Source organism: Serinus canaria, chromosome 2, assembly GCF_022539315.1.
Source record: "Serinus canaria isolate serCan28SL12 chromosome 2, serCan2020, whole genome shotgun sequence".
Classification (NCBI taxonomy): Eukaryota; Metazoa; Chordata; class Aves; order Passeriformes; family Fringillidae; genus Serinus; species Serinus canaria.
Genome location: NC_066315.1, coordinates 55,100,178 through 55,126,172, shown reverse-complemented (window position 1 = coordinate 55,126,172; position 25,995 = coordinate 55,100,178). Strand labels below are relative to the sequence as shown.

At 36.3% G+C, this 25,995-nt stretch overlaps 1 protein-coding gene across 1 annotated transcript in view; it reads right to left on the bottom strand.

Annotated features, from left to right (window-relative positions):
- CNTNAP2 (contactin associated protein 2) overlaps positions 1-25,995 on the bottom strand; it is a 1,093,089-nt gene that overhangs the window by 403,582 nt on the left and 663,512 nt on the right. Inside the window, exon 11 of the mRNA XM_009093851.4 lies at positions 22,707-22,813. Within this exon, the coding sequence (XP_009092099.2) occupies positions 22,707-22,813 (107 nt within the window). The remainder of the gene's footprint in view (positions 1-22,706; positions 22,814-25,995) is intronic.

The window sequence follows — 25,995 nt, the reverse complement described above, 5'->3', positions numbered from 1 at the left end:
GCATTTGTAATGTGAGGAAAAGCAAGAATAGGAAGACAATTCTAACAACTTGGGGAGATAGAGGAAAAATAATACCTTTTCAGGAACATATTTAAACCATCTTTAACAATATAGTTCATAACTTTGCTTGTATTCTTGTGTAAGTTTCTATTAGTTCTATTGATATAACATACTTTTACTCTTAAGCTTACCTCTTTTTTCAAGAGATACTAAAAGAGCTTGTGAGTTTTCTCTGTGTACATTTTTAAATTGTTCTTTTGGAATAACACTGAGTTTTGAAATTGTGAAATTTCTCCCTTCCTGTAATATCTGTTCCTACACAGCTCTGCAGTTACTCTATTACATACATATAAAACTAATTCTCTGGCCCAACAAGGTCTGAAATGTCACAGCATTTGCTGGAATAAGTTGAATTGACATAGCAGACAGGTTTGTTTCAGTTTTTCCTTGAATATTGCTTTCTATTTCAAGTAATAAAATTGTTTGTCAAAATATATGATGAATAGCTCAGACACAATAAGAAGCATTGTAGATAGAGCTTTTTCTAGTAATTCCACATTTTCTTACAAATGTAGAATTTTTACAAAATTATGTGCTTTAAATATGAAGAAATAATTTTATGCAAAGAAAAAGTAAAACTGACAATTTATAGAAATTGTTGTGCGTGTATATATGCATAAAAAGGGTGAATTACATAGATATTTTCCCAAACAATTCTTTAAAAATGAAAGTGTAACGCTGCTTTGTTTTTAAGGACCAGATGGCACAGCTTTTTTGTTTGGAATCAATCAATCAGCTGCTAAAAGAAATGAAATGTTTGTTTAACCAGACTTCATATCCGCTCTAAAAATTCATCTAATTTGTTGGCAATTCTTGCAAGCAATCTCTTTGCTAGGACTGGCTTTATTTCAAATGTCCATAAGGACGAGCTGTTTTGCTGGGCTCTGATGATGACGAGTGACTGATCACACATGCACATTTAAAGGCCTCTAACCAAATATCAAGATAAGGGAAGGAAAGCGGAGTTAACAAAAAAAATCTAATGTTGATGTGGCACGAATTCAAGGCTAAAGGCTGTTATCTATCTACCATTTCCTTGTGATGCTACAAGAGAAGGACTTTCCTGGAAAGTTTTATGTGCTCATTAGAAGATATAAAGTAAATTTTATACAAGTAGATGACACTTTAATTAAATTGTAAAACATTTCAAGCCATTCCCCTTTCTCCACAAACAAAGGTCAGTACATTCTTCCGTTATCAAGGAGACCCTGTGTCTGTTTTCAGGCACTTCATGCAGAATGCATAACCCATTTTGTTCAGAAGTGTTTCCCTCACTTTCTACACACTATCTAAAAAATGTCATAAAATACTAACTCAGTCAATGTAGAATTGTTGTGATACCAACAGGCAAATTTTAATGGATGCACTCCAGATCAAGTCAAGAAGATAAGAAATATTGTTTGTGATCGTAAAGAAGTTTTGTATTTTTATTTTCTGAACTCTTTCAGAAAATCAGGGGAGCTTTGTCTCTGCAGTAACCAAACCTTTATATATGGCCATACAACATTTTTTTCCAAGTTTGCTGCTTTTGAGAACGAATGCCAATTTTTGTAAAGAGATGCTGCTACAACTCAGAAAACAATATTAAAGAGTGTCATATGGAAGTCAAATGTTACTAATAGAAAATCAGGGCTTTAGGTAAAACACCCTTCTTTCTGTTCTTCTAGAATGGGAGAAATAGAAAGTGGTAAGTAGGTATTTGTTTTATAGCACAGAAAAGGCTGCTTTTTAACAAGTCAGCTTTGTTAACTTCAACATTCTGTTGAACACTAACTAATAAAAATTAAGATTGTTCTTCAAATGAAGGTAAAAGAATGGGATATTTCACTTTGTGAAAAGTGTTATGAGTGTGGGATAGTTTTCTGGGAGGTATTATGCATATGAATAGAATCCTAAAATTAAGGTTGGAAAAACCGTTAAGATCATCATGTGCAACCATCAACCTATCACCACCACCGTGTTCACTACTAAACCACATCCTCAAAGTGCCAAATCTACAGGTTTTGTTGAAGAGTTCTAGGGATGATGACTTCACCACTTCTCCAGCAGCATGTTCCAATGCTTTACAACCCTTTCTGTGACTCTTAACCCCTCTGGCACAACTCGAGGCCATTGATATAGATGCATAAAGATCTTAAAAATGGGGATCAATACAAATGCAAAGGTAGGCACCAGTGCAGTGAGTAGTAACAAAAATCACTTCACAGGCACATAGGAACAAAGTGAAGGGACAAGTGAATTTCACATGCTGACAAAATAACCAGTAATTAAAGGTGCAATAGGAAACAGCAGTTATGTTCAAGTGTATGAAGACAATTGGTGACAGAAAAAGATATTATTGTTGACTTTGGATAGCAAAGGGCAGCAACAAGGGAAGGGAATTTACTTTTTTACACTTTTAAGAAGGTGAAGAACAGAGAAAAAAAAGGGAGAAGGGAAGGAGAAGCGGAAGGGGACGGGAACGGCAAGGAAAGAAGTGGAAGACAGTTGCATTGTAATCAAGCGTGAAGGGAAGGGAATCGGGGCCTAAGAGGCTTCGAGGCTAAGGGAACGTGAAGGGTTATGAAATCGTTTAGCTTCTAAGTGGGAAAGGAATATTATAATCGGGAAGGGAAGGGGAAGGGAAAGGGAATGGGACGAGGAAGGGGAAGGAAGAGAAGAGAATGAAGGAAGAGAAGATGTAGAGGATTATGCTCTGAAAGCCTGAGAAGAGAAGAACGAGATAGAGAATGTTGATGAGTTAAGTAAGAAGGAAGAGAATGAGAAGACTGAAGAGTAACCGAGAACGTGTAAGAGCAAGAGAAGAGGAACCGAGAACGAGCTATAGAGAAGAGAAGATGAAGAGAAGAGAAGAGAGACGTAAGATGAAGGGAGTGCATAGCAGAAGCTGAACCCCGAGATCGATGAATTGAGAACGACGCGTAAGAGACGGAAGGGAGGCATGAAGCAGGATAGAAACACTAAACGTAGATGAATGAACGTGGTAAGAATAGAGGAAGAGACCTGAAGAAGAGAGAGAAGAGGTCATCGGAAAAGAGAAGAGAAGGAGCCTGAAGAGATAGAGAAAGCATGAGAAGATGAAGAGGAGAAAGAGAAGATGAAGGTGAGAAGAGAAGAGAAGTGAGGAGCTTTAAAGGAGAATGAGAAGAGAAAGAGGAAGAGGAAGAGAAGAGAAGAGAAAGAGGGGAAGAGAGACGAGAAAGAGGAAGAGAAGAGGAAGAGAAGAGAGGAAAGAGAAGAGAAGGAGAGAGAAGAGAAGAGAAGAGAGAAGAGAAGAGAAGAGAATGAGGGAGACCTGGAGAGAAGAGAAGGAGAAAGAGAGAAAAAGACACAATAGCAACAAGCATCAGGCAGAAGGCAGCTCTGAAGCAGAGGAAAGTAAGACATGATACCAAGATGCTGAAGTGGATGATGACATAGAAAGGAAGACAGCACATTTTATCAGCCACTACTTGCTTTTGTAAACGTTACACAAAAAAATCAGTAGTGTGTAAGACAGAGAACAGGTGAAAATAGAAATTAGGAAACTTGAAGAAAACCTAGAGTAGATGAAAGGATGAACATTTAAGGAATGTTGTTTTAGAAGTCACCCATGCATGTTAAAACAAAGAAAATGAAGACAGAATACAAGGAAGAGACTCTAGCAGAATCAAAACAGCTTCAATGAGAAAACTGGTAAAGGAGACAATAAAAAAACAAAAGACCTAACTGAGCTAAGAGAAGACAAAAAAGCAAAATGCAAGATGTGGAGATAAAGTTTACAGTGTTCACATGCAAAGTAGGAGAAATGGTTGCATATATCCACATACAGAGGAGGCAGAGGGAGAGAGGGAAGGGCTTTGTAGTGCTGATTCCATCTGGGAGATAGGAAAGAAAAGTAAACAAACAAAAATGTGGGAGAACTGAGGACACAGGGGTAACAGATTTTTGCTTTTCAAGCCAGTAGAAGTGAAATGCCAAAAATGTATATTTGCTTTCTTGGTACCTGGTCCAAATACACAACATATGTAGTCTTAAGGGACTTCAGAATAGTAGTAAACCTCAAAATCTTCCAAGCTAATGTAAAAACTCACATGCTCCCTGATGTCTGGAAAAGCTATTTCTAGCATAATAAATCCAGCTGTCAGTTTGTTAGAGTTTGTCAAAGGTCACTAATATTCTTTCTGAGGAGAATAGGGGGAAAAAAACCCTCCCTACAAACAGCTTGCTCACTCTATACATGCTTTCACATTGCATCAAAAATTGTCTACGAGCTGCAAGAGGTGAAAACCTGGTCAGAACAGTGATAGAAGCTCTTAGAATGAGAAAAAACGTATGCACAAAAAGAATCCCAACTAGAAACAGAAGAGCACCAGGAAAATGCAACAGCCTTTTTAAAGTTTAATCTCCTAAATAATGCAGATCAAACTGAGACCACCAAATCCACTTCATGATAAAGTTTGAAAGGGTTTTCTGTGTCCCAACATGAAGATCAAAAGTTTTAAAACCATAAACATAAAAAAAAAAAAATAAAATCACTGTATCTTTCTGTGTGAAGCATCAAGCTTCTCTAAGCTTCTTGGTCTAGACAGAAAACCCAGGCATTTTAATTGGCTAACAAATGCAGATATGAATGCATTGTGAAGTTCACCATTAACTAAGCTAACATTCGCAACAGAGGATTTGAATGAACATGGCTTGAGGGGAAAAATATATTTTCTTAGAAAAGCTTGATTAGGTAACTAGGCTAAGGGAGAACAGCCTAGACTGAAACAAATACTAACAACAAACCTTGTAGCTGCACAGACTTTAGGAGCATTTTCATTGCTGTATTTCTTCATGGGTTCTGGACACTAAAGGAAACGTGGTGATGGATGGGGAAGTCAACCCTCATTTCTGAGTTTTCAGGACCCTCTATTTTAAACATTAGAGGAAAAGAAAATAGTTCAAAAAAGAGTTTACAGAATAGTTTTTTCCAGCTCCAGAATGTTAGTCAAAAGTTGGAAAGAATCTACACCTCTTAGATTTCAGAGGCTCTTAAGTGATTGAGGGAAGCAGATGTTCTCACTCCTGTTTTACTTTCTGATTGGTGTAAAGATCAAGGGATAGTCATCCTGCACAGGTGGCACAGCTGCTGGCTATCTCCAAAAAGCAGAATAGCTGAATGACAAAAAGAATTTAGAAACTCTGTGGCCCTATATGATGTTCCCATAAAATTTCATTAGCACCTTGGTGAACTACAGTTTTTCCATTACTCTGGGAAAAGGCAGCTTTAATTTTAGGGCTGACAAACAGCCTCCTTTTATAAGTGCAAAGCTCATTATAAATAGATTACCTGGCATGACAGTCTGCACAATGTGGCTCAATGAATGTGTTGCAATATGTTTTGTTTCTGTCAGTGAATGTGGTTGCTGCAGGGAATACACTCCTTTAAACATCTGCTAATATAGGAGTAAATCTCAGCTTCACAGGAACGTAGCAAAGGTGTAGATACAGAAAAATGGATGGAATTAAATGACAGCAGAAGTGACAAAAACAGGCAATGCATCAGATCCACAAAGTCCAGCTATGTGACTCCTGCACTTTCAACTTCTTGGATAAATACTGAAAGCTAAATAGACTGTGAGGTGATTGGGTTTATGTAACTCAAACTGGCTTTGACTCTTGAGACCTGAAAGCACAAACATACAGTGAAGGGGGAAAAAACTCCAAGCTTACCCAAAAAATAGCTGCACACTGAAATGTCATCCCTGAAATTTATTTTAAAAGAATAAAATAAGATTTGTTGCTCTATTGCAACATATATTCAGAAGATAACTGGAAAATGTTAAAAAATAATTTTTTATACATCAATATATGTACACTGTAAGTTCCTGCTCTGTCAGCAGAATTTTCTCACTGTGCATATCTACATTAAACCTATACTCACCCTTTACACATTGCAATGCTATGTGCTGGAGAAATGATGTCTTATAATTCTTTTAAGGTAAGTTAAAAGAACTAGATATTTCATCATAGCCAAAGCAACACCTATATGAGAGACAAATATCCTTCTGTATTCTGACAGAAGGAATACACACAGCTGCTGGGCTGCTGTACTATTTAAGAATATGAAAAAAAAAGCTCCACAAAAAACCAACATGATGCAACACTGCTTCAATATTCTTGCTGTTCTGTAGGACAATGTCTGCAATGGTAGAAACCAAGACTTATGTCTGCAAGTTTTTTCAAGTCTGGATATAAAAATTCTGTAGTTTGGAACTCAACATTATAATGACTAAGAACAGGAAAAGTAAAATAAATTTTAAATTTAATTCTCCAGTTATAGATAACTTAAAATAAGCATAGGTACTGTTAAATCAGACAAAAATAAGTGTGAAAAAGTATTGACTTTTACATCTCACACTGGGAGAAGTAACTTTTTCAGATATGACTTTGAGATGAAATGTTTTCTGATGTAGTGTTTACCAGGTTCTCAAATATTAGGGGTGCCCTTCTTCATTTGCTATTGGAAAAGAAAATGTGGTTGAAACTTCTGCTGACCATTTATGGCTTTGCCCTTTCCACCTTTTTATTTTACAGAAGCTCACAACCCCTTCAGCTGTGAGAGCTAAAGTCAAAAATTAATCACAAATCAAGACCCAAGGACAATCACCCACTACCAGCATCCAAAAAAACTCATTAGTCAAACAGTGACAGAAAGAGGAAATGAAAGCTAAGGAAGAAACCATCAAAATTCTGATATAGAACTATGTCTGTATCTAAAATTCTTTGAGTTGTTTGAATACATTTCTACTTATCATTTTAAGTGCATGCACACTCATCTGAAAAAGAGCTCCAAAGCATTAAAAATACCTAACACAATCTGATCCTGCACAGAGGAGGTTCTGAAGTAACCAAGAACTTTTCATGACATTTTTACTTATTACACAATAATCTTAATGTAAAAAAAGAAAAGGTAATTAAACACCTGGTTTGCTTTCTGCATACTGCCAAAGACCCCTTTAAAAAAGTCTTGATTAAAAAGTATCTTGAAAATATTTGCTTAAATAACACCCTCCCCTAAATAAAAGGTGGCAGTGATACAAAGATAAAATCCTAACTAAAAAAATTTTTGCCTTGCAACCTCAGCAGTCCTTCCTCATATTAAATTTATGATGGACTCTTAGAGAGAGCAAGTTCTGCATGACCAGAAGGTGGATCACCACAAGCCACACACTAAATCTCAGCTACTTGCAACTAGAATGCCCCTGTAAAATTAGGTTACCTTGATGAGGAAAAGCACAGGAAGCAGCACTTTCAGCAAAATATATGGCTCTGGCAGGACAAAGCTGCAAGACCTTCAAGGCTGCTGGCCCTCACAGTGCAGGAAGCAGCTGTGGCTGCTCACCATGTGCTCACCTGGACAGGTCAGAGCAGTAGGAATAAGCCAGCACACCCAGCTGGCTGCAATGCTGAATTTCTGTGCCCAGTCTGTGAGCACTTGGAAACTGCACCTGGATGTGCTAGCAATTGCAGTGAAGTTCATGTGCAGGAAAGAAACAACTTCTCGATGAGCTGCAGCTTTATGCACATCCTAAATATGGTGTGTACACAAACTGGACATAAAAAGATTAATTTTGACATTTGAAATGGATCTACTGTGATGCCTAAGGGAACTCCATAAATTTCTTTCTGAAGAAATGCAACTACTCTAGATGCAGTTACAGTTCATTCAGTTACAATCAAATGGCTTTCCAGGTAAAAAACAAGGACTAAGAAAATGTCCAAATGTGACATGCCCTTGCCATTGCAATGTCTCCTCATTACTAAATACAGTGGAAAACAGAAAGCGTGCCTTTCCTGACTTCATGCATGACCAAAAATTTGAGTAAACTAAAACCTCTAAAGCCCTGAGTGTAATTCTTACAATCTGTGTGCTCATGTTGCATCTGCAAGAAAGCTAATTTACTCTGTTCTTAAAGAAATGTTGCTATACATGAACAGCCACTCAGCAAAAATGCAGTTTTCACATGTAAGTGCCATTAGGCAATTGGTAAGTTTCACTGTATATAAGAAAATTGGAGAAAATTAGAAGGTATCATGAACAGGTCCACCAAATTGCAGATGTGCATGACATGGCCCATACTTCGGCCTCTGATTTTTCAGTTGTAGTAAAACTCAGATCAAAAAGTATTTTTCATCCATGACTAGATTGCCTCCTCGGCCAGAAGTTGAACTGAACTTCTGCAGTCCCAGGAGTACAAGCGAAAACAACCCCTGGCATCCTTAAATACCTTCCCAGTGAAAATGGGATTTGTTTTTTCCAGGTTACCATCATTTTGGGGGCCCTTGGTTTACTCTCACACCTAGCTAAGGCAAGAGCATGAGTTCTAAGAACTCAAAGTTTCATCCTTTCACTGTCATCACATGACATTAGCAAGAGTCTTTTCTATCTACACAACTATTTTACTCATGAAAGTTCATATACAAAGTTAACCTAAAGCCCAAGACTTCAATTCTGTTACCCTCAACATCCCATTAAATAAATACTCCATTATTCTACAAGATTATTCCTGGAAAAGGTAGTTCAATTACTCAACCTATATTTGAAGAAATAAGTGCTGAGATAAAAAGCAGAATCATTTTGTGGTCATAATTAGTGGAGCAACAGAATCACATGGTTGTGGTGAACCTCAGAGATAATCGAATCCACCTCCCCAAAAAAATCTCAATTATATCCATGTATCATTCCTGACACAGTCTGGTTTAAGGCAGCCTGGAGCTCCACCATCCCTTCAGTATCAGCATTTGTTCAACTCTCTACACTGTAGGACTGTTCTGCTGCAACTTAAACTTATAATTTGCCTTTTTATTCACAATGAATTTGGAGGATAAGTTGCTGCACTTCTCCTTGCAACCATCTTTTGTCTATTTGCAGACACAAATCTTTTCTCTGCATTAAAATGGCCAAGTTTGCTCACTTTGATCACTAGCTGCATTTTCTGGGTGCTATATTATTTTCTTTCTTCTCTGGATTCTCCATTTTTTTCATGAAGCTTAGCATATGAAAATGGAAAATGGCCAGCACAACCAGATTAATTTGCACACTTCATAATTTTTTACTTCTGTTAATTCAAGCCTGGATGATGTTTTCTTTATTCACAGAATCATAAGCAATGAACTACAAGGCAAATCAGCCATCAATAACCATCACTTGTATAAAACTGAATTAAAAAAAATGAAACACAAGGCAGCAGTTTTCCTCAACCATTGCTTCTACAATTGGTTAATTCCCCCAAGCATAGTCCTTCCCAATGCTCAGTAGCTTTGCAACTCAAAATCCCTAAAATAGCTTCCCAAAGGAAAAACATTCTTATATTTTGCATATTTAAAGAATAGTATACATATAGTATTATACACATGTGAATCCTAGAAATAAACTATAGAAATAAAAAATGGTATATAAATAGCACAGTTTTTTTGGTTTTTTTTTTTAATTTATTTAATAGGAAAGGTAAACAAACTGAGGCAATTTTTGTGCTTTTTAATCTGGATTAGTGTTAACTTCTGTCCATGGCTACACTGGCTCTTATGCCACTAAAACTTTCCAAAAGAAAAGCTCCTTTGTGACTGAGCATAAACCTTCTTCACACTGCCACTGATCTAAGCTTCAGCCTTCTAAAAGCTTCTGTATCTTCCTCACATGCTCCCTCTGCCTTCAACTGTCAGCTAAAGAACCTATAAAGTGTTCTCACCACTAGCACAATATCCAAATATGCCCCATAGAAACCGAAATGAAATTAAAAGCAGTAAAAATTAAAATAGATTTATGGAAATTTGCAGATTTTGTGTCAAGTTTACTCTAGGCTCAGTTATGTCAGTGATAAACACAACAATTACCATTGTGGTAAAAAAGGGAATAAAATAGAGGTTTTGCCATCAGAATGAGACAGAGAGAACATAAGTTTGTTTGCCACTGGGATAATAAGGAAAATTACTGTTATAGGGGTGAAAACTGCAATTTGAGCTGCTACACAGTAGCTCAACCCAGGAATTTGCCATGAATAGAGAAAAAGCCAACCCATTAATGGCAAAATGAGAGGTGCTTCTGCTTCTCTCTCGACTTTGTTCTTTGCTTTGGGCTGGAAGAGGGGAGGAAGACAGAAATTAATTTAAATATAAATGGCCGAACCAAAATGGATTTTTAAACAAATTTAGCAGCGATTTTAAATTACAAGCCATAGATTAGACAATTAGAATCTTTGTAACCTTGTCAGCCTACAGACATTACAAGAAAGTATAATTAGACACCAACTTTTAGCAAGGTACTTTTGTGAATTAAGTCATCCAAGTATACATAAACACAAAAAAACCCACCCAACCAAAACAAAACAAAAAAAAAAACCAAAAAAAACAAGCAAACAAAAAAAAAACCCCAAAAAATAAAAACCAAGCACAAGCTGTGGGACTGAAAAAAACACTGTTCAGGATAGAAATGGCACAGTTTCATTTTAAATCTGGATAGTGTTGCACATTTGTGTAGCTGTAATTCATTCCTGGGCCCTGCATCTGAGAGGGAGGATTGTCAGGGAAACTCAGATATTCACCACACTCGTGTTGATCTTACACTGGGCCCAGCCACTGAAAGCTTCAGAGCTGCCTGGGGCTCGTTTGAGTCTTCTCCAGCTGGGAAGTAGCAGGAACACTGCCAATACCATCTTGTTCCCTTCTTCCTCCTATCCCTCTCTTCCATGCAAAAAGCTTCAAGGCTGGTATAAAACCAAATTTTGAAAAATGCATACCCTAAAAGAAAAAGTATGAGCTCTACTCCAGTTCTCATTTACTTTGTATTGGCAGGGTAATGGAAAGGAGAAGAGACAAGGGCCACACCTTGGCTTTACAATTTCCCATCAGTGCAATACAAATCCTTGGTTACTCTCTACAGTGAACACAGATAGACAAGTGAAAACCTCAGCAAATTATACCAGGCCAAAGCAGGAGTGATAACTCCAGCAAAGTCAGGTCAAAGATGCAGATTATCTGGAACCTTTTTTTTTCACAAGCTATCTGTAAGTGGCTACAAATAGCAAAGACACTGAAAAAACCAAAGTATTTTCCCTTACTAAGTATATACTGGTCTTTCCTGCCATAGATAGCAGAGCATTTGATCTCTCTTCAGACCTAAACATCCTAATCAATGTTAAATAATGCTCGGATGAATATGGAGATATTCTCATTACCCAGCTTTGAATGAGACTGTTGTGTCAGTTTTTGTTTGTTCATAAATATTAGTGTTCCCAAAATTCATTACCTACATGTTCATTTATAGGACTGTAATCCAGTTTTATTTTTACCAGCCTCAACAGATGTAATTGCCACCATTTCCTGCCCCTTTTCTTCCTTTTCCTCACCCCAGATCCCTAAATGTTTTTGTATCCATCCTTCTCCTAACCAGCAGTCCTGTGAAGGAAATTATGCTACCTTTCTTAGCTGTATTTTCTGAATACAAGAAATACTTGAGGGAAACTACAAGTTATTGGGAAAAAAATCCAAAACAAACCAACAACTGGTTAAATAAAACTTCTTAAAAATCTCAATTTAAAAGCTTATGTTTGAAAAAACCCCAAACACTAAACCCCAGAACAGTAGCTTGCTTACAAAAGCATTGCTATGCACACAGACTGACAGACACCTAACCAAATACTGGGTTTTCCAGAGAGCTGAGCACCTATTTCTATGAACAGAAAAGAGCTACAACATTATACACAAATCCTCACATCAGCATTTACATTATCTCAATCAAAATGTCCTCTATCAACATGACACCAATTTAGAGGGAATGCATCATGTTTGTCATTTCCATTAATCACTAAGCAGCTTGCACTGCCAACAGAATTCAAACTTTTTAACTGACATAAAAATATCAGAAGAAACATCTGCTCCACATCCCCTTTTTTTTCATTCTTTCCCTTCTATGCTTTCAAATGGGAATGACTGTGTCCTGGCAACTTCCTAAAAATCACTTTTACATCTTTTTCACATAATGGATGAGCTGTGAGATTAGTAAGGAGTTAGATGGGTACCTTGGGGGCTGCCCTGGCTGGCACACACTCTACTTTCTCAGTATCTGTTTCAATAGCAACACTGTAGAGTATTAATTTAGACTATTTACTGAGGAGATGAGAATATAGAGAAAGTGTCATGTTCTGAGAAAAAATGCCCATCTGCACCCCTACAGAGGAGCTCAGAGAACCAATGGCAGGGCAGAAGCCAGAATAATATCTTGCCAGGCTGCTCCCAGGCCCACCACAGGAGCCATCAAGCCATTCAAGCCCATCTGACTCAAATCAAGGATGCAAACAAGTAACAAAAATCCTGTCTGGGGCTTTATAGCCCAACCTCAGCTGCAGTGAGTGGGCATGGAGCCCATCACCCCTATCACCATGAGCCACTGGTAGCAGCTCCCCCCAAAACCTTTCAGACCAAGGGAGTTCTGCCTTGGAAGGCGACCAAGAGTTTCTGCCATGCATCATGGGATGCATGGAAAACATAGCTCAGGATTGCACAGGACATATAGGGTATTTAGGGATGGAGCCAAAGGCAGGGAAAAGCAGAGGGCTGCACATTTTGGAGAAGGAAAAAGGTGCAGAATAAAAAGAGGGGTAAGTATCAATAGTGGTGTGGTAAGTATGCTTGCCTGGTTGTATCCTGCATCTGATCAGCACAGTCTAGTCTGCTTTCTTGTTAAATTCTTTTCCAAATCTTTCCTGGGCATGGTGCTCACGTGTGTGACTATGTGGCTGCGAAGACAGACTGAGGAGGAAAATAATCAGAACAATGATTAGAGAAAGAATGATGAAAAGAGGAAACAAACTGTTGAGGTTGATAGGAAAGCACAAAGAAATTGAGAATCCTTAAAATGGGGGAGACAGAAGTGGGCTTGAAAAGAAGAGGAGTTGTTAAGAATTTCAGAAAGACATAGCTCAGTTAGCCTGAGCATGAATCTGAGAAATGCAGTCATGTTGTTAGGGCTCTGAAGTAACAGTAGAAAATAAAAAGAAAAAAAAAATGTAGTTGCAAACAACACATTGTGTTTTCCTCTCTGTTTTAGAACATCTATTAGCTCCTTCTGAACCTCAAAGTATACTGAAAACTTATCATATAAAATACAGCAACCACAGACACAAGTAAATTTAAAGTTTAAATTTAATGTGGTTGGGCCATTAGGGAATAGGGATGGGATGAATGAGCTGGTGTGAAAGCTACATAAGGATACATGAGCTTAAAAATTTGCAAGATGAGAGTTAAAGAAAGACTATGCTTCCAGTAAAATAAAATTAAAACTGCTAGATATGCAGTTTAGTATGTGTAAATAGTAAAGGCTTCTACTGAGAAAAGGAGAAACTACAAACTAAGTGCACACATTTCAGTAGTTTTGCTAATTTTAGCAAACTGCATTTGCATTTATGAAACAATAGTTTCATATTATAGATTTCCACGTTTTTGTAAAGTTATGTAAACACAGATGATTCCTCTGGCTTTAGAAAAATATTTAAAGAATTCTGGTAATGTGTCATTACTTCTGCTAAGAGACTTGTCCAGCCAAGAGAACTATTGGCTGTCCTACCTAAGATGGAATTTTAAAGTGATAGCTATGGACCATGACTGATACCAAGCATCTACTTTTGTTAACAGATTTTGGTCCTAAAACTTTCCCTGCTTTATCTCCCATTTTTCTCCCAAATTACAGCACACTGGGAAGGAGAAAAAAATTCAAAACCGCTCCAGACTAAAACTACAAAGAAGCATTACAGTTCTTACCCTTGAATGAAAAGGGCTAATGTAGACATTTGATTCCTAAGAAAGTCATTTATAGGTGCAATACATTTATACTGCGGAATAGCAAAATAAATATTACAATGATGTTCAAGAAAAGTAGTGTCCATAAACAACAACCAAACTCAATCAGAAACCCCACCATTGGGAACACATATCATTCACATGGAAGTATCATAAGAGAACTGACAATAAGAATTATTCTTTATGTATATTTACTGCAGAAGCCATACAATTACTCATATAAACATTGTTATACTAGTGATTAAGACAAAATATGGTGTAGAATGCACAAGTATCTCAGGGTTTTGCTCCTTTCAATTAATTTTTTTTTCTTCAATCCACAGTGCTATGAGATTGATCATACAGTCCTCAACACATTGGAAAATTCATTGTAAAGACAGAATTTATCAAGTCTTTCTGCACTAGGTGATGTACATAAAAATGCTACAAACTGTGGATAAAGCATACCCACTGCTCATCCATTGGTGCATAGTGTCTTTTAATAGCAAGACTAATTGTACCTGTTGTGTTCCTCTATTTTCAATTGTTAAAAAACTTTTTAAAGAACAATTTCATGTGGTCTGCATGCGTATGTGAAGAAATTCTCATTGCTTTGACTATGGTACATTTTTAACAGTGATATTTGCATTAATTTCATTCTCTCACATCTGAAAAAAATAGGATTAGAGTGACTTCAAAACATGTTTTTTCTGTCTAATGGCTGTCAAGGGGATTTTAATATCAGCACCTTAAAGAACTTTAATTGCAAAAAAAGCATTAACAGGGAAGTATGCAATATGTTAGATTGTCTTAATGGAAAAGTTTAAGAAAAAGCTAATTAATTTTGAAGTCTTTATTTGCAGAGTTCTTTTCTGGCTATGAATTAATTCTGGCTTTGATTTTATGGTATAAATGAGCTGCTTTTTAGTTATCTATTGTTAATTACATGTTCTCTTTTAACTGTCCCTTGGAAACAATATTTTGTTGTGCATTGTGAACAACAGTAGAAAACGGTTACGCAGTAGCCTGCAAAACACTCAGATAATACCCAAGTTTTCCCAAAAGCAGGCTGAAATTCAGGAATGTTACGTAGGTAGTTTTACAAGAGTTAGCTACAAATGAATAAGGAAAATGCTCTGAGTTAGACCCTGACTTCATAATGTTCTTCCACTTGACCCCACGTGGTGGAAATTTAGATTCAAAACTCATAACACTTGATTCTAATGTAGAGCCATATATAAACACTCAAGCATACAAACAACTAAAACCTAAAGTCCAGTTTCAGCCCTTATAGTTAAACCTCACCCAGTAGGGTTATTTCCAGCTGTTTTTTTAATTTCAGCATAATTACTGCTGGTTGATTATTCATATTCTGCTTTGCATCCTAATATTAATTTTCTCCACTTTACCTTCACCAAATACTCCTGGTGCTATTGTGCATGTTGGAACTGCAGCCCTTTCTGGCCTGAACACAGACCACATCCATTTACTTGCAAGAAAAATGCAAGTTGCTACCAATTTATTACACATTCTGCATTTCATAAACAGTGCAGAGTTTGGTGCAGAGCAACTCTCAGCTCAGCTGATTATAAATTAGTAGTAGAAGAAATATGGTTTATAACACTGACACTAAGAACAATCTGAATTTTAAACAAATATCAGGGTTCAAAACAAGAAAACTGCAATGTCCCCAAACTGAAAAAAAAAAAAAAAATTAAAAGTAATAGAGTAAAAATCTTGTCTTTTTCAGTTTTGCAGGAATAGATGAAAAATTCAACTATTTTGGGCTTATATGGATATGTGGACATGTGAAAATTTATGAAAGGCTAAACTAACATTTGAAGACATGCATTATGTTAAATCCTTTGAAAACATGTAATAAAAAATATGAATTCACAAGGACAATTATAAATAATGATGACAATTTCTTTGAAAAGCATTTTTGAAAAAAAGATTAGCCTCCTTAGAAAGGTGGCATATTGATTTATGATCCTTTTAATAAACCACTGTAAACAAAAATCCTTATAAACAGGCTTTTGAGAATCTCTATTCTCAAAGGAAACAAACATCTGAGAAATAAAGTTTTGCAGAGCATGTATGAAATTTGAACATTTGATTACTTCAGATGCAGAGTGTGCAGGAAGTGGAGAAAATAAAGTGGTAGCACATAACTGGCAGAGAACAGTAAGAAGTTGAAAGTGCCTTCTCAGGATGAGAGCAGAAGAAAATAAAAGACTCTTTCTAGAGATTTCAGAAATTTTAGCTTATTTTTCATCCCCTATTTCTCCAAGACCAGCATTGCTCACATATTCATAATGCTGAGTTTGAATGTGGATTCACCTCCTGGAAACTACTTAGACTCTGGTCTCAAGTAAGTCTCAAATCAGGGACTCAAAGGAGCAATTAGAAAAAGCATAGGCTTCGTCAGGGACACCAAAACAACAGCTCACAAGAGGATGAGGTGGTAGGAACAGCACCTTATCCTTACAGCATCTAGTACAAATTGTGCCCAGTGTTAATTTCATAAATAGTTCCTCAAGCCCCAGTCACCTGAAACCAAGTAGCCCTGTCAAAATAATTCTTATCATTTCTCCAACCTCCCGTTCCTCAGAGTAACTTCACAGTTCACCTCCCTACAAAGCTTCACATTCCCATTAATGTATCCCAGAGGTGCTGTCCTTCCTCAGTCCAAATGAGGTAAATTATGCCCAACACATCTGGGGGGCAATGGGAGCAATGCAGATTTTGCCCTACTGAAAGCTCCTCTTTCATGTTTTTAAAAGTTTGGCTTCCCAGTGTTATTTTTCCTTCTTCCTGTCACATAATTCAAGCACTCTACCTGCCATGAACAAGTCTAATCATCATTGTGGATTTCCACTTCATGCCTAAATGTCAGCTTTCCACTGCAGAAATTCAACCCAGAATGTTCTGTAGCTGTTTCATGTGTTTGTATATTTTGTAGGTTTTTGTTCTGCTCTAGTCTTTCTACAAGTTTACAAATAGAAATTCTTCATTTGCTACTGGGAAATTGTTCGGGCTTGTGCTATCTGTTCAGTCATACAGGTGCTGGACTTGTGCTAAATCTCACTGAAATAAGGCATTTGCATGTCTACCAAAATGCAGCCTAAATCACTGTTCTGCTTTCTGCAGAAGGGCCAATTCTGGAATCCATGATTTTTTTAAGTGACTTAAACATCAAGCTTCACTGGCAAAGACTCAGAAAAGTCAAGGTGATAGTTCGTAACAACCCTGCACATAAATGCCCACAGGACAACTGAACAGGAGATGGTTTTATGCCAAGCCTTCTCAAAAAATAGGGCATTTCTGATTAGGCTGTCTCTTCTACTTCAAGTGTTTTAAAAAACAACCTTCTTTCTGTCTTTAGGTTAGACCATCCTTCCACAAGAATATCTTAAGTATCACAGTTGCTGATCACGGAGGTATTATTGAATTTTTCCTGATAAAATAATACTTTATAATATATTATAATAATAATACTTTAATATGCTTATGAAACTGCAAAGTATCTGCTTTCTCTAGAAAATCAGTTTGCTATCACAAAGATAACAACGTTATTCTCATAATTCTTCTAGCCTCCAGTGAAATGGAAACCCATACTCTTCTTGTTTGAGATGACTAGAAAAATTATGGAGTTCATTTTTTTCTTTCCCCCAAAGTAAATTTCGAGCAATTTTTGCCAAATTATGTATTTATTTTTTCACTGTTTCACAAATTGCTGACAGGAGAACTACCTTGCCATGACCTTCTTTCCTATCTAGACTCTGAATAAAGCCCAGTGTTCTGGTTGTTTTCCTGTTTACAGAAGTACAGGAAAACCAGATATTACAAACTATCTGATGGAAGTCTTGCTGAAGATCAGAGCCTATGCAGATTAGTGTTGATGACTCTTTTGGCAATAGCCAGCAATGAGAATTATCAAAGCTTCTACAAGGTTTCTTACTCATTCTTACTCAAAGTGTGTTTCCAGAAAATATTAAACTCATTATTAAAGCAATATTTTGTTTTAGGGAGGTAGTCAATATTGCTTGGAAAAATATCAAGGTCCATTAGATTACAGTGACATTTAATGTACTTATAATTTCAAGAGAAGTTTTATTTGTCATTAACTTTGAATCAAGATCCAAAATATAGAATAACATTTATTCCCAACAAGTTGGGAGAAGACAGAGAATTCAGAGGTAAAGTTCCCTCATATGGAAACGAAGAATCACTACATTGTTTCCAATATTCTTTTCGGAAAAACTTACGCAAACCACCAATCTAAAAATGTAAAAATCCCATTTGTTCTTTCTCAGCAGAGTTGCATTCTCCTTATATTCTGATGCAATTAGTGCCTCTTCTAGGGGGCAGGAGGAGGTAAGTTTGTATTTCTCCTACTGTCTAACAGAACTAACAGTAAGCAGATGTGATCTGGATGCTAGTCCCTCCTATGGACTAAGTGAAAGTTTTTAAGAAAACCTTTTTCTGTCTGGTATTCTTAAAGGAATCTGTACAGCTGCAAAAGCAAGGACAGTGTTTGAAGGTGAAATAAAGAAAAACAACTTGATCAGGAAGAACTTGTCTTTCATAAAAGAAAGAGATCTGGAGAGATCTTAGTGCAACTTCCAGTCCCCAAAGGAACCTTCATGGGAGCTGGAGAGGGACTTCTTACAAGAGCATGTTGTATTAAGAAAAGAGAGAATGGTTTTAAAACTGAAAGAGGGCAGTCTTAGAATGGATATTAGGAAGAAATTCTTTCCTGTGGTAGAGGAGGGTTGTGAGGTACTGGAACAGCTTTCCCAGAGAAGCTGTGGATGTCCCATCCCTGGAGGTGTTCAGGACTAGCCTGGAAGGGGCTCTGAGATACTTGGTTCAGTGAAAAGTGGCCTTGTCCTTGGCACAGGGGATGGAAGTAGATGATCTTTCTGGTCTCTTCCAAGCCAAACAATTCTGTAATTCTGTGAGCATTAGATTAATCTTTTAAATGCAAATTGAATATTTTTGTTGATGAAAATCATTAGGAGATAGCAAATATAATCAAATAAGGCATTCCTGACTTTTTTCCTAAATCTAATGAATTTTATGCAAGAAGTGGAAGGTAGATACATCACCATCATGGTAAACTCTGTAAGTCCTTTCTTGTGTTTATCTGAAATGCAGATTCTAGAGAAAGCTTGCTTTGAACTATATTATTAAAAAATCTCAGAAAAAGAAGCTTCAATGATCATTAATTATCCCAACAGAAAATTTTTTAAATTATACCATTCTGTTTTGAAGAAGCTGGAAACAGCAGGAAGAATATTAGAAAATAAAACCAGATGAAGAAACAGGTGCAAAGTGGTGGAGATGTAAAGTAATCAGGAAAATGAGCTCCTGATTGCAAAGGTTTCAGGAACCATTTACTAATAAACTCTAGAAAAGTATTGCTCTAAGAATTCTCCATGAGTGGGCCAGCCTTTGGTAGGCTGCAAAAGTTAATTAGTCAGGGCTTAAAATATAGATAATACAATAAAGCTAGTAAGGATGATACTTGCAGTTAATTAACATTCAATTAATTTTAAAGAATTTTGTAAAAGTTGCATCACTGTAAATCATTGTTTTTGAGTAAATAAATTAATTTATCTTTCAGTCTTGCCTGATGGAAAAATCAATGCACTAGTCTTATATTTTCCAGGCCACAGCATTTCACTGGGCATGAATATCCCTCAGCTGAAAGAAATCTGGTAGATTCTTAGGGTATTTAATATGCAATGAGAAGTACAACTTTCCAGTACTTTTAGTTAATTTGCCATTGGGTTTGAAGAATCCAGCTGTAGATGGATGAAACAAAATATCATTTCCTGTGAATGGTAGCTTAAGCTGCTGAGAAATAACAAGATAATGGACACAGAGCTTGGAGATTCTGGTGTTTCTCTGAGAGGTGAGGAACCTTCCTGCAACAGTGTCATATTCCAAAAAGGAAATTATTTCATAATAAAATAGAAAACAAGTGTAGTTGATTTACACAGTTGGAGAACTAAAGTTTTTATTTCAGATTTATTTATTTGAAACTTTTCTTTAGCTATTTATTTCTGGTTTATAGTCCCCACTATATCCCATTCCCAGAATAAATATTTCTCCATATCTCTAGACTAACTGTTGCTTTCACTATCATTTGATATTTATGGCCAGACCTGTGTGAAACAAAGTCATTTTGATTCATAAGGTTTTCATGCAAACCTTTTTCTCTGTTTCACTTCAAGGAGTTCATCCCTTGAGTTTTTCTTTGAGTTTCAACTTCAAAGGAACCTAAAACTGCAATCTGAAATCCAGTCAAGGCTGCAAAGCTTTGCCTTGTTTTAGGTCAAGAGCTCAGGAAAGGGTTGAATTACCTGACCAAAGCAAAATCAATTCACTGAAAAAAACCCTTCAGTAACACAGAATTATCTTGTTCCTTTTAGTTTAGCATGATTCAAACTCATTAGAAATCATCAACTACAGTTACAAACCCCACTAACATAGTCTTGACTCCAACCTCTTTGAGAAATACTGCTATACTCCCCACAAAAACATCCATTGAGAAAATAAAAATGTATTTTACTGTGGCATATAATACAGTTTGCTTTGTAAAATAATATTATCTTTTAGTAAAATGGTAATGAACAAGTGCTATCTGCACTTAAACACTTTCCAGCTCCACAGAATGACAACATCTGCTATGTTTTTCATGAGATCTGCAATGCTGTTTAAAATCCCTTACAGCTATTTTTATACCACACAACAGTTATCATAATTCCAACTTCCCCCCTTCCCTGGCATATCTTTCATCCTGCTACTGCCACAGACTTTAGAATTCAAGAGCAAAAGGCAGCACACTGAGTGTGTCTGAGTACACACACACACACCCCCTGCACAAGCAGGAAAGGACAGCAGGGTCAGCATCAGGGCAGCAGAGCTGAGGTTCCAGACCTCAGGACAGAGTGGCTGCAGCCTCTGGCAAGTTTCAACAAATCCCCTCATTATTTGCATCTGGAACATGCTCCTGTAAAAACTGACAGCTATTGCCTGCTCATTGAAGGAAGAGTTAAGGTTGTCTCAGTCTGTGTCTTGATGCTGGAGTTTTTTATTTTTTGCTCATTTTTGTGCCATTAACTTCAATGCTCTAGAAAGGCATAGGATTTCACACATTGTGGCAGGATATCTGTCTAGTGAATAACTTTCCGCTCAATCTTTTTTTGTAAGAAAGACTTCCAAAGTATAGCAGCACATGGTAAAAACAAAAATTATGTTCTTTAAAGGAAAAAAGTAACAAAACTAAAGCTTACACATCTAAGTTAGAAACTTTGCCTGAACTAGAAAAGTAAAAGTTCTTGAACAGTGTGTCTCCAAATGACCTGAGGAGTGTATGTAATCCCATCCACTTTATCCATTCTAAAAAGACAGGACAATGAATTCCAAATCCCACTTTTGGTACTGCAGTTCAGCAATGCCTTTTACTTGCCTTATTGCACGGTTTTATCCAAAAAAGGCAGGTGAAAATATTATGAAGAAAAATGTCACATCCCCTTGGATTATAATTTCTTCCCTTTGTAATAAATGTGATTTCAGAAAAGTGATGGCATCTGTTTGTCCTTGCTATTTCTCTTTGGAACTCAAGAAGAAAGCTTAATTATGTTCAGCTATGTCTTAGAATCTGGTCTTCACACCACAAAGGAGCACATAAATTCTGTGTTGCCTTTCCTAAAATTTGATGCAACCATGCCATTACTGTGCACATTCCCTCTTGGTGGAAAAAGGGCTGGCTCTCCTACAGGGATTGGTACCTTAAATATTTCTCTTTAATCAAAATTAATTTACTACTTAACTCTTACAGTTTTAGAGTTTCAATAGCCAGATCACAGAGAACTTTGCCAGTCAATGTATTAGTAGTTATTACATAAAATATATCCTCCTTACATTTATATAGTCTTTAGCCATAAGTTAGGGTTTTTTTAATCCAGAAAATTGTGAATGATCAAAATTTTCTCATTGCTTTGGGGTTTTTGGTTAAAGCTGAAAAAATTCTACAATTATCTTTGTAATATTATACATAGCTGTATTTCAGGTAAACAGTAAAGTAATATAAACTTGTATCTCTGTAAATCCTGGCCTAAATTTCAACTGATCACCTGTTCAGAAGCATTTTTACCCTTGTCTCAATATTAGGACATTGTTGGCAAAAGGAAGAAGTGAACAAAAGTAAGGACTGGATATATTTTCTCTGTGTCCCAGGTATTTTTGCAGATCAAAATCTCTCTCTTTTTTTAGCAAATGAGGGGAGGAACAGAAGATGCATGCAACTGGCTCAGCATGCATTGTTAAGGACCTGTAAAAGGGCAACAACACCTTTATTCTTTCTGTGCTTTTATAGCATAGGGCATGTTGAGCTCATAGGAAATATTCTTATTTCAGAAACTCATAACCACAGAGCAAATAATTAGATTTTAAGCTGGCTGATAATCAGTGTGTAAACACCCTTTGTGATTAGCAACCTAAACCAGCATCTCAAGCAGCAGTCAGCAGCTGTCCCCAACAGTTCAGGGCAGATTCAGTTTCCATTTGAAACTGTGTCTCACATGCAAGTTTGCTCAGTACATCCAGCTGCTGTTGAACTGCCTTGCTGGGTAGCATGGCACAGTACAGTGCTCTGTAAACACATCATGATGCAGGGAATGCAGAAGCTGATTAAGCCAACATTTTTCTTTCAAAGGAGGCTTGAGGATCTTTAACAACAAGAAAGGAAGAATTATTTTTTTTTTTAATCTCAACCAAAAGACATGAGAGAATTCCCTACTCCACTGAAATTTTGAAACTGCAGGGTAGCTTACAGTTATGACAAGTGGCACCGCTGTAATTAGTTCCGTCGCAAGTGCACTTGAAGCTGTCCCATGTCTGGGTGCATTTACCGTCGTGTTCACAGTGATTGGGCACACACCTGTCAGGACGAGATGCAAAGACAGAAAGAGAGACCAGAATGAGCATCAAGATTTACACAAAGCAAAATTTTGAGCTGTCGCCCTGATTTTTTAAGATTTTCTAAGCCTTCTGATGTTTACATTCTTGTCACGAACTTTCTCACACACTTTCTGTAAATAACTCATTGTTCTGTATTCTTTTATGGAGGAGGAGAAGTTTGATGGACTGTTGGTTTGTCCAGAGCCATTGGAGAGGTGGCACTTTCACCCTCCAACCCACTGTCACTTTTGGAAATCTATAAATGTTGGAGTCAGAAAATAAACTTCCCTTTTTTTGCCTTGAGAGCAGCAGTGTGTTCGTGTTGCGTTATTTCCTGTCCTATAGTGACATTGAGCTGCACAAGCAGTGTATCATGTCCTTGTCTAGTAATTAATCCTTGCTATTTCAGGTGTATTAACAGAATTTATATCTGAACACACAACTGCATAAAAGATACCTGAAGGCTTTGCTGAAGCCTTTGTACAGACAGTAAAAAAAGCACTTTAAAGGCGGAATAGATTCATCATCATGAATCGGGGTTCTAGGTAACATATGACTGGTACTCAGCCTTCCAAACAAAAAGAACATCACATGTCACTCCTCCTCCTGTTGTGCAGGTGGTGTCACACCTCAAGGAGCCCAGTCCCACAGCTGACTGGAAGTTAAAAACAAAATGCCACTGGCATGCTCTTCATCTTTCTGTTGCCAGCAATAGGACAAAAGGGAGACAGGTTGCCTGCTGGCTAGGATGGAATGAAATTAGTAAAGCTGCATTATTAAAACTTATTATAGGCTTTGTTATAATAGGGGTTTGTGGCAAGAGTTCACCTTTCTCCCACATGCCTGCTTTTCTTCCCTCCAGCTACACTGTTGCTGGAGAGTGGAAGGAATGAAAAAGTGGAACAGCAAAACCCCAGAGTTATAGCTAAACATATATTTATTGTTTGAAATATTACCTAAATGTGATTTCAGAGATTTGAGTTTGGCCAGGTTCTTTTCCATCAAATATAGTTAAAAATGGGAATTACCATTTACTTTCACCTCTGAAACTATTAAACTTCTTTTCCTTGAAAGGGCTTTGAAATACCATTTCAAAGAATGTTTTTTTCCTTATTAAATTAGTTATAATCAGACTCAGTACGGGCTGTGCCTTTTTGATCAAGAAACAAAGGAGTTTTCCTTTCATGTTTTTTTGGCCAAATCTATTTTTTTTTTTATTAGGACATTAAAAACAAAAACTAATGGACACCCTGTTAGACAAAGAGGATCTTTTGAGTAATGCATTAAAGAATAAATGTTCCTATCTCTAAGATAAATCTGAAATTGATCTTATTCCTGTGACAGTAAATGATACTCTCATAAACAACACCCAAGGAAAGCTTTGCTTATTGAAACTGAAAAGATCTGGGTCATTCCTCAATAAGTTTATAGTCTATTATTTCCTCAATTTCCAGTTAACAGCATTGGCATTCACAGCTCAACAACCAAGAATAATTTGTGTCACAATATGCATTGGAGAATTGAATATTGTGTACTCTCATTTAGAAATGATTTTTTGTTTTGTGCATGCCAGTACATGTACATCAAAATATACAGAATATAGATGTCTTATGTCCCATATCAGCCTTTAGAACTCAAGGCTACCCATTCTTTTCCAAAAAGATCAGAAAATACTGGCATGGTTAAAAATAGTTCTGAAAGAAATGCTTTTCTAAAGCAAGAAAAAAGCATTTAAAAATCTTTTTTTCATGTTAAAATACAGTGAAAATACCTGAGGCAATTATCACAGTTCAATAAATTATGTCTTCAGCATGGTTTAAATGAATTAATTTAGTTTTATAAGTGTGGCAGGCTAAATGAATAGATAGAGCTGATTACTGCTAACCAGTTGTGTTCTCAACACCACAGAAGAAAAACAAGAGCTTATAATAGCACATTTCTAAACAGACAAACAATTAACAATTTACATGAATCCATAGCTCCTGGGTAAAAGAGCAGGGAAAGCAAAGAGCAATGACATTTCAAAAGTAATCTCATAAAAGTAACTTTTATTCAAGGCTGTAAATAATTAAAAAGTTCCTAATTCTATATATGGCTTTGTATTTTTTCCAGCTCTTCAAAATAACTTATTTTTATGTATTTTCTTCTTCATTTAAATTTGAAAATGCATTACTTGAAAAGTAATTTTCCAATGACCAAACCAAACATTTTTCTATGTGAATTTTACCAGATATTTATATGAACTCTCATACGTAATGCTCGCAACTAGTTTCACATTTTAGTGCAATATAACTTACTTTTATTGCAACATAACTAGTAAAGAGACTGCATTACTGACTATATAACTGAGGCAAATGACTTAATCTTCAGAAAGATGAAAATTAGATATTTATCTGTATCATTTAATGGAGCGTATTAAGTAATAAAACCAGAGATATTCAGCAAAGTCCTTGATGTTCATTTTATGCTTCCAGTATGATGGTTGGGTTAGCGTAATGGCTTCCAGTAGATGGTTAGATCTGCATTTGCAAAATTTCTTTTTTAATCTGATTTTTGCTGTTCTAAAGATTCATTTAGAAAAATAGAGTAAACAATATTGTAACATTAGTGCACACTGAAGTTCAATTCAGACTATAGGATCATTTCCTGACTTTCTCATTTCATCCTCTTTTCTGTTTGTTTATTTATCGGATTGAATGACAAGATTTATTTTCTATTAAGTCCATTAGCAAACTTCTGTAACATAATCTGGTGCTCATGTGTCCACATTTTGGACAAACCTTACCTACTATAATAGAGTTTACAGGAAATGCTAGATATCCAGAATGTAGAAATTACAAAAAAAACCCCACACAAACTAAAAAACCTTGTGTTTGAATTCAGTAATCAATATCATGAAAAATAACATTTATCACTGTAAAAACCATTATTTTTCAAACACACTTCTTTCTATAGAATGAGACCAATCTACAATTTTCAATATACAAACATCTTGTTATGAAGTTTGTATTTTGAGCAAATACAATCACTACGTTTATCTACCTTATGCTCATCATTTAGTAGATACAAAATTTATACACTTAAAACTTCAAAAAAATTCAGTGCATGCGTGATTTGCAGATTATTTGTATTAAAAGACTATGTTTCTAAGCAACTGGGTTC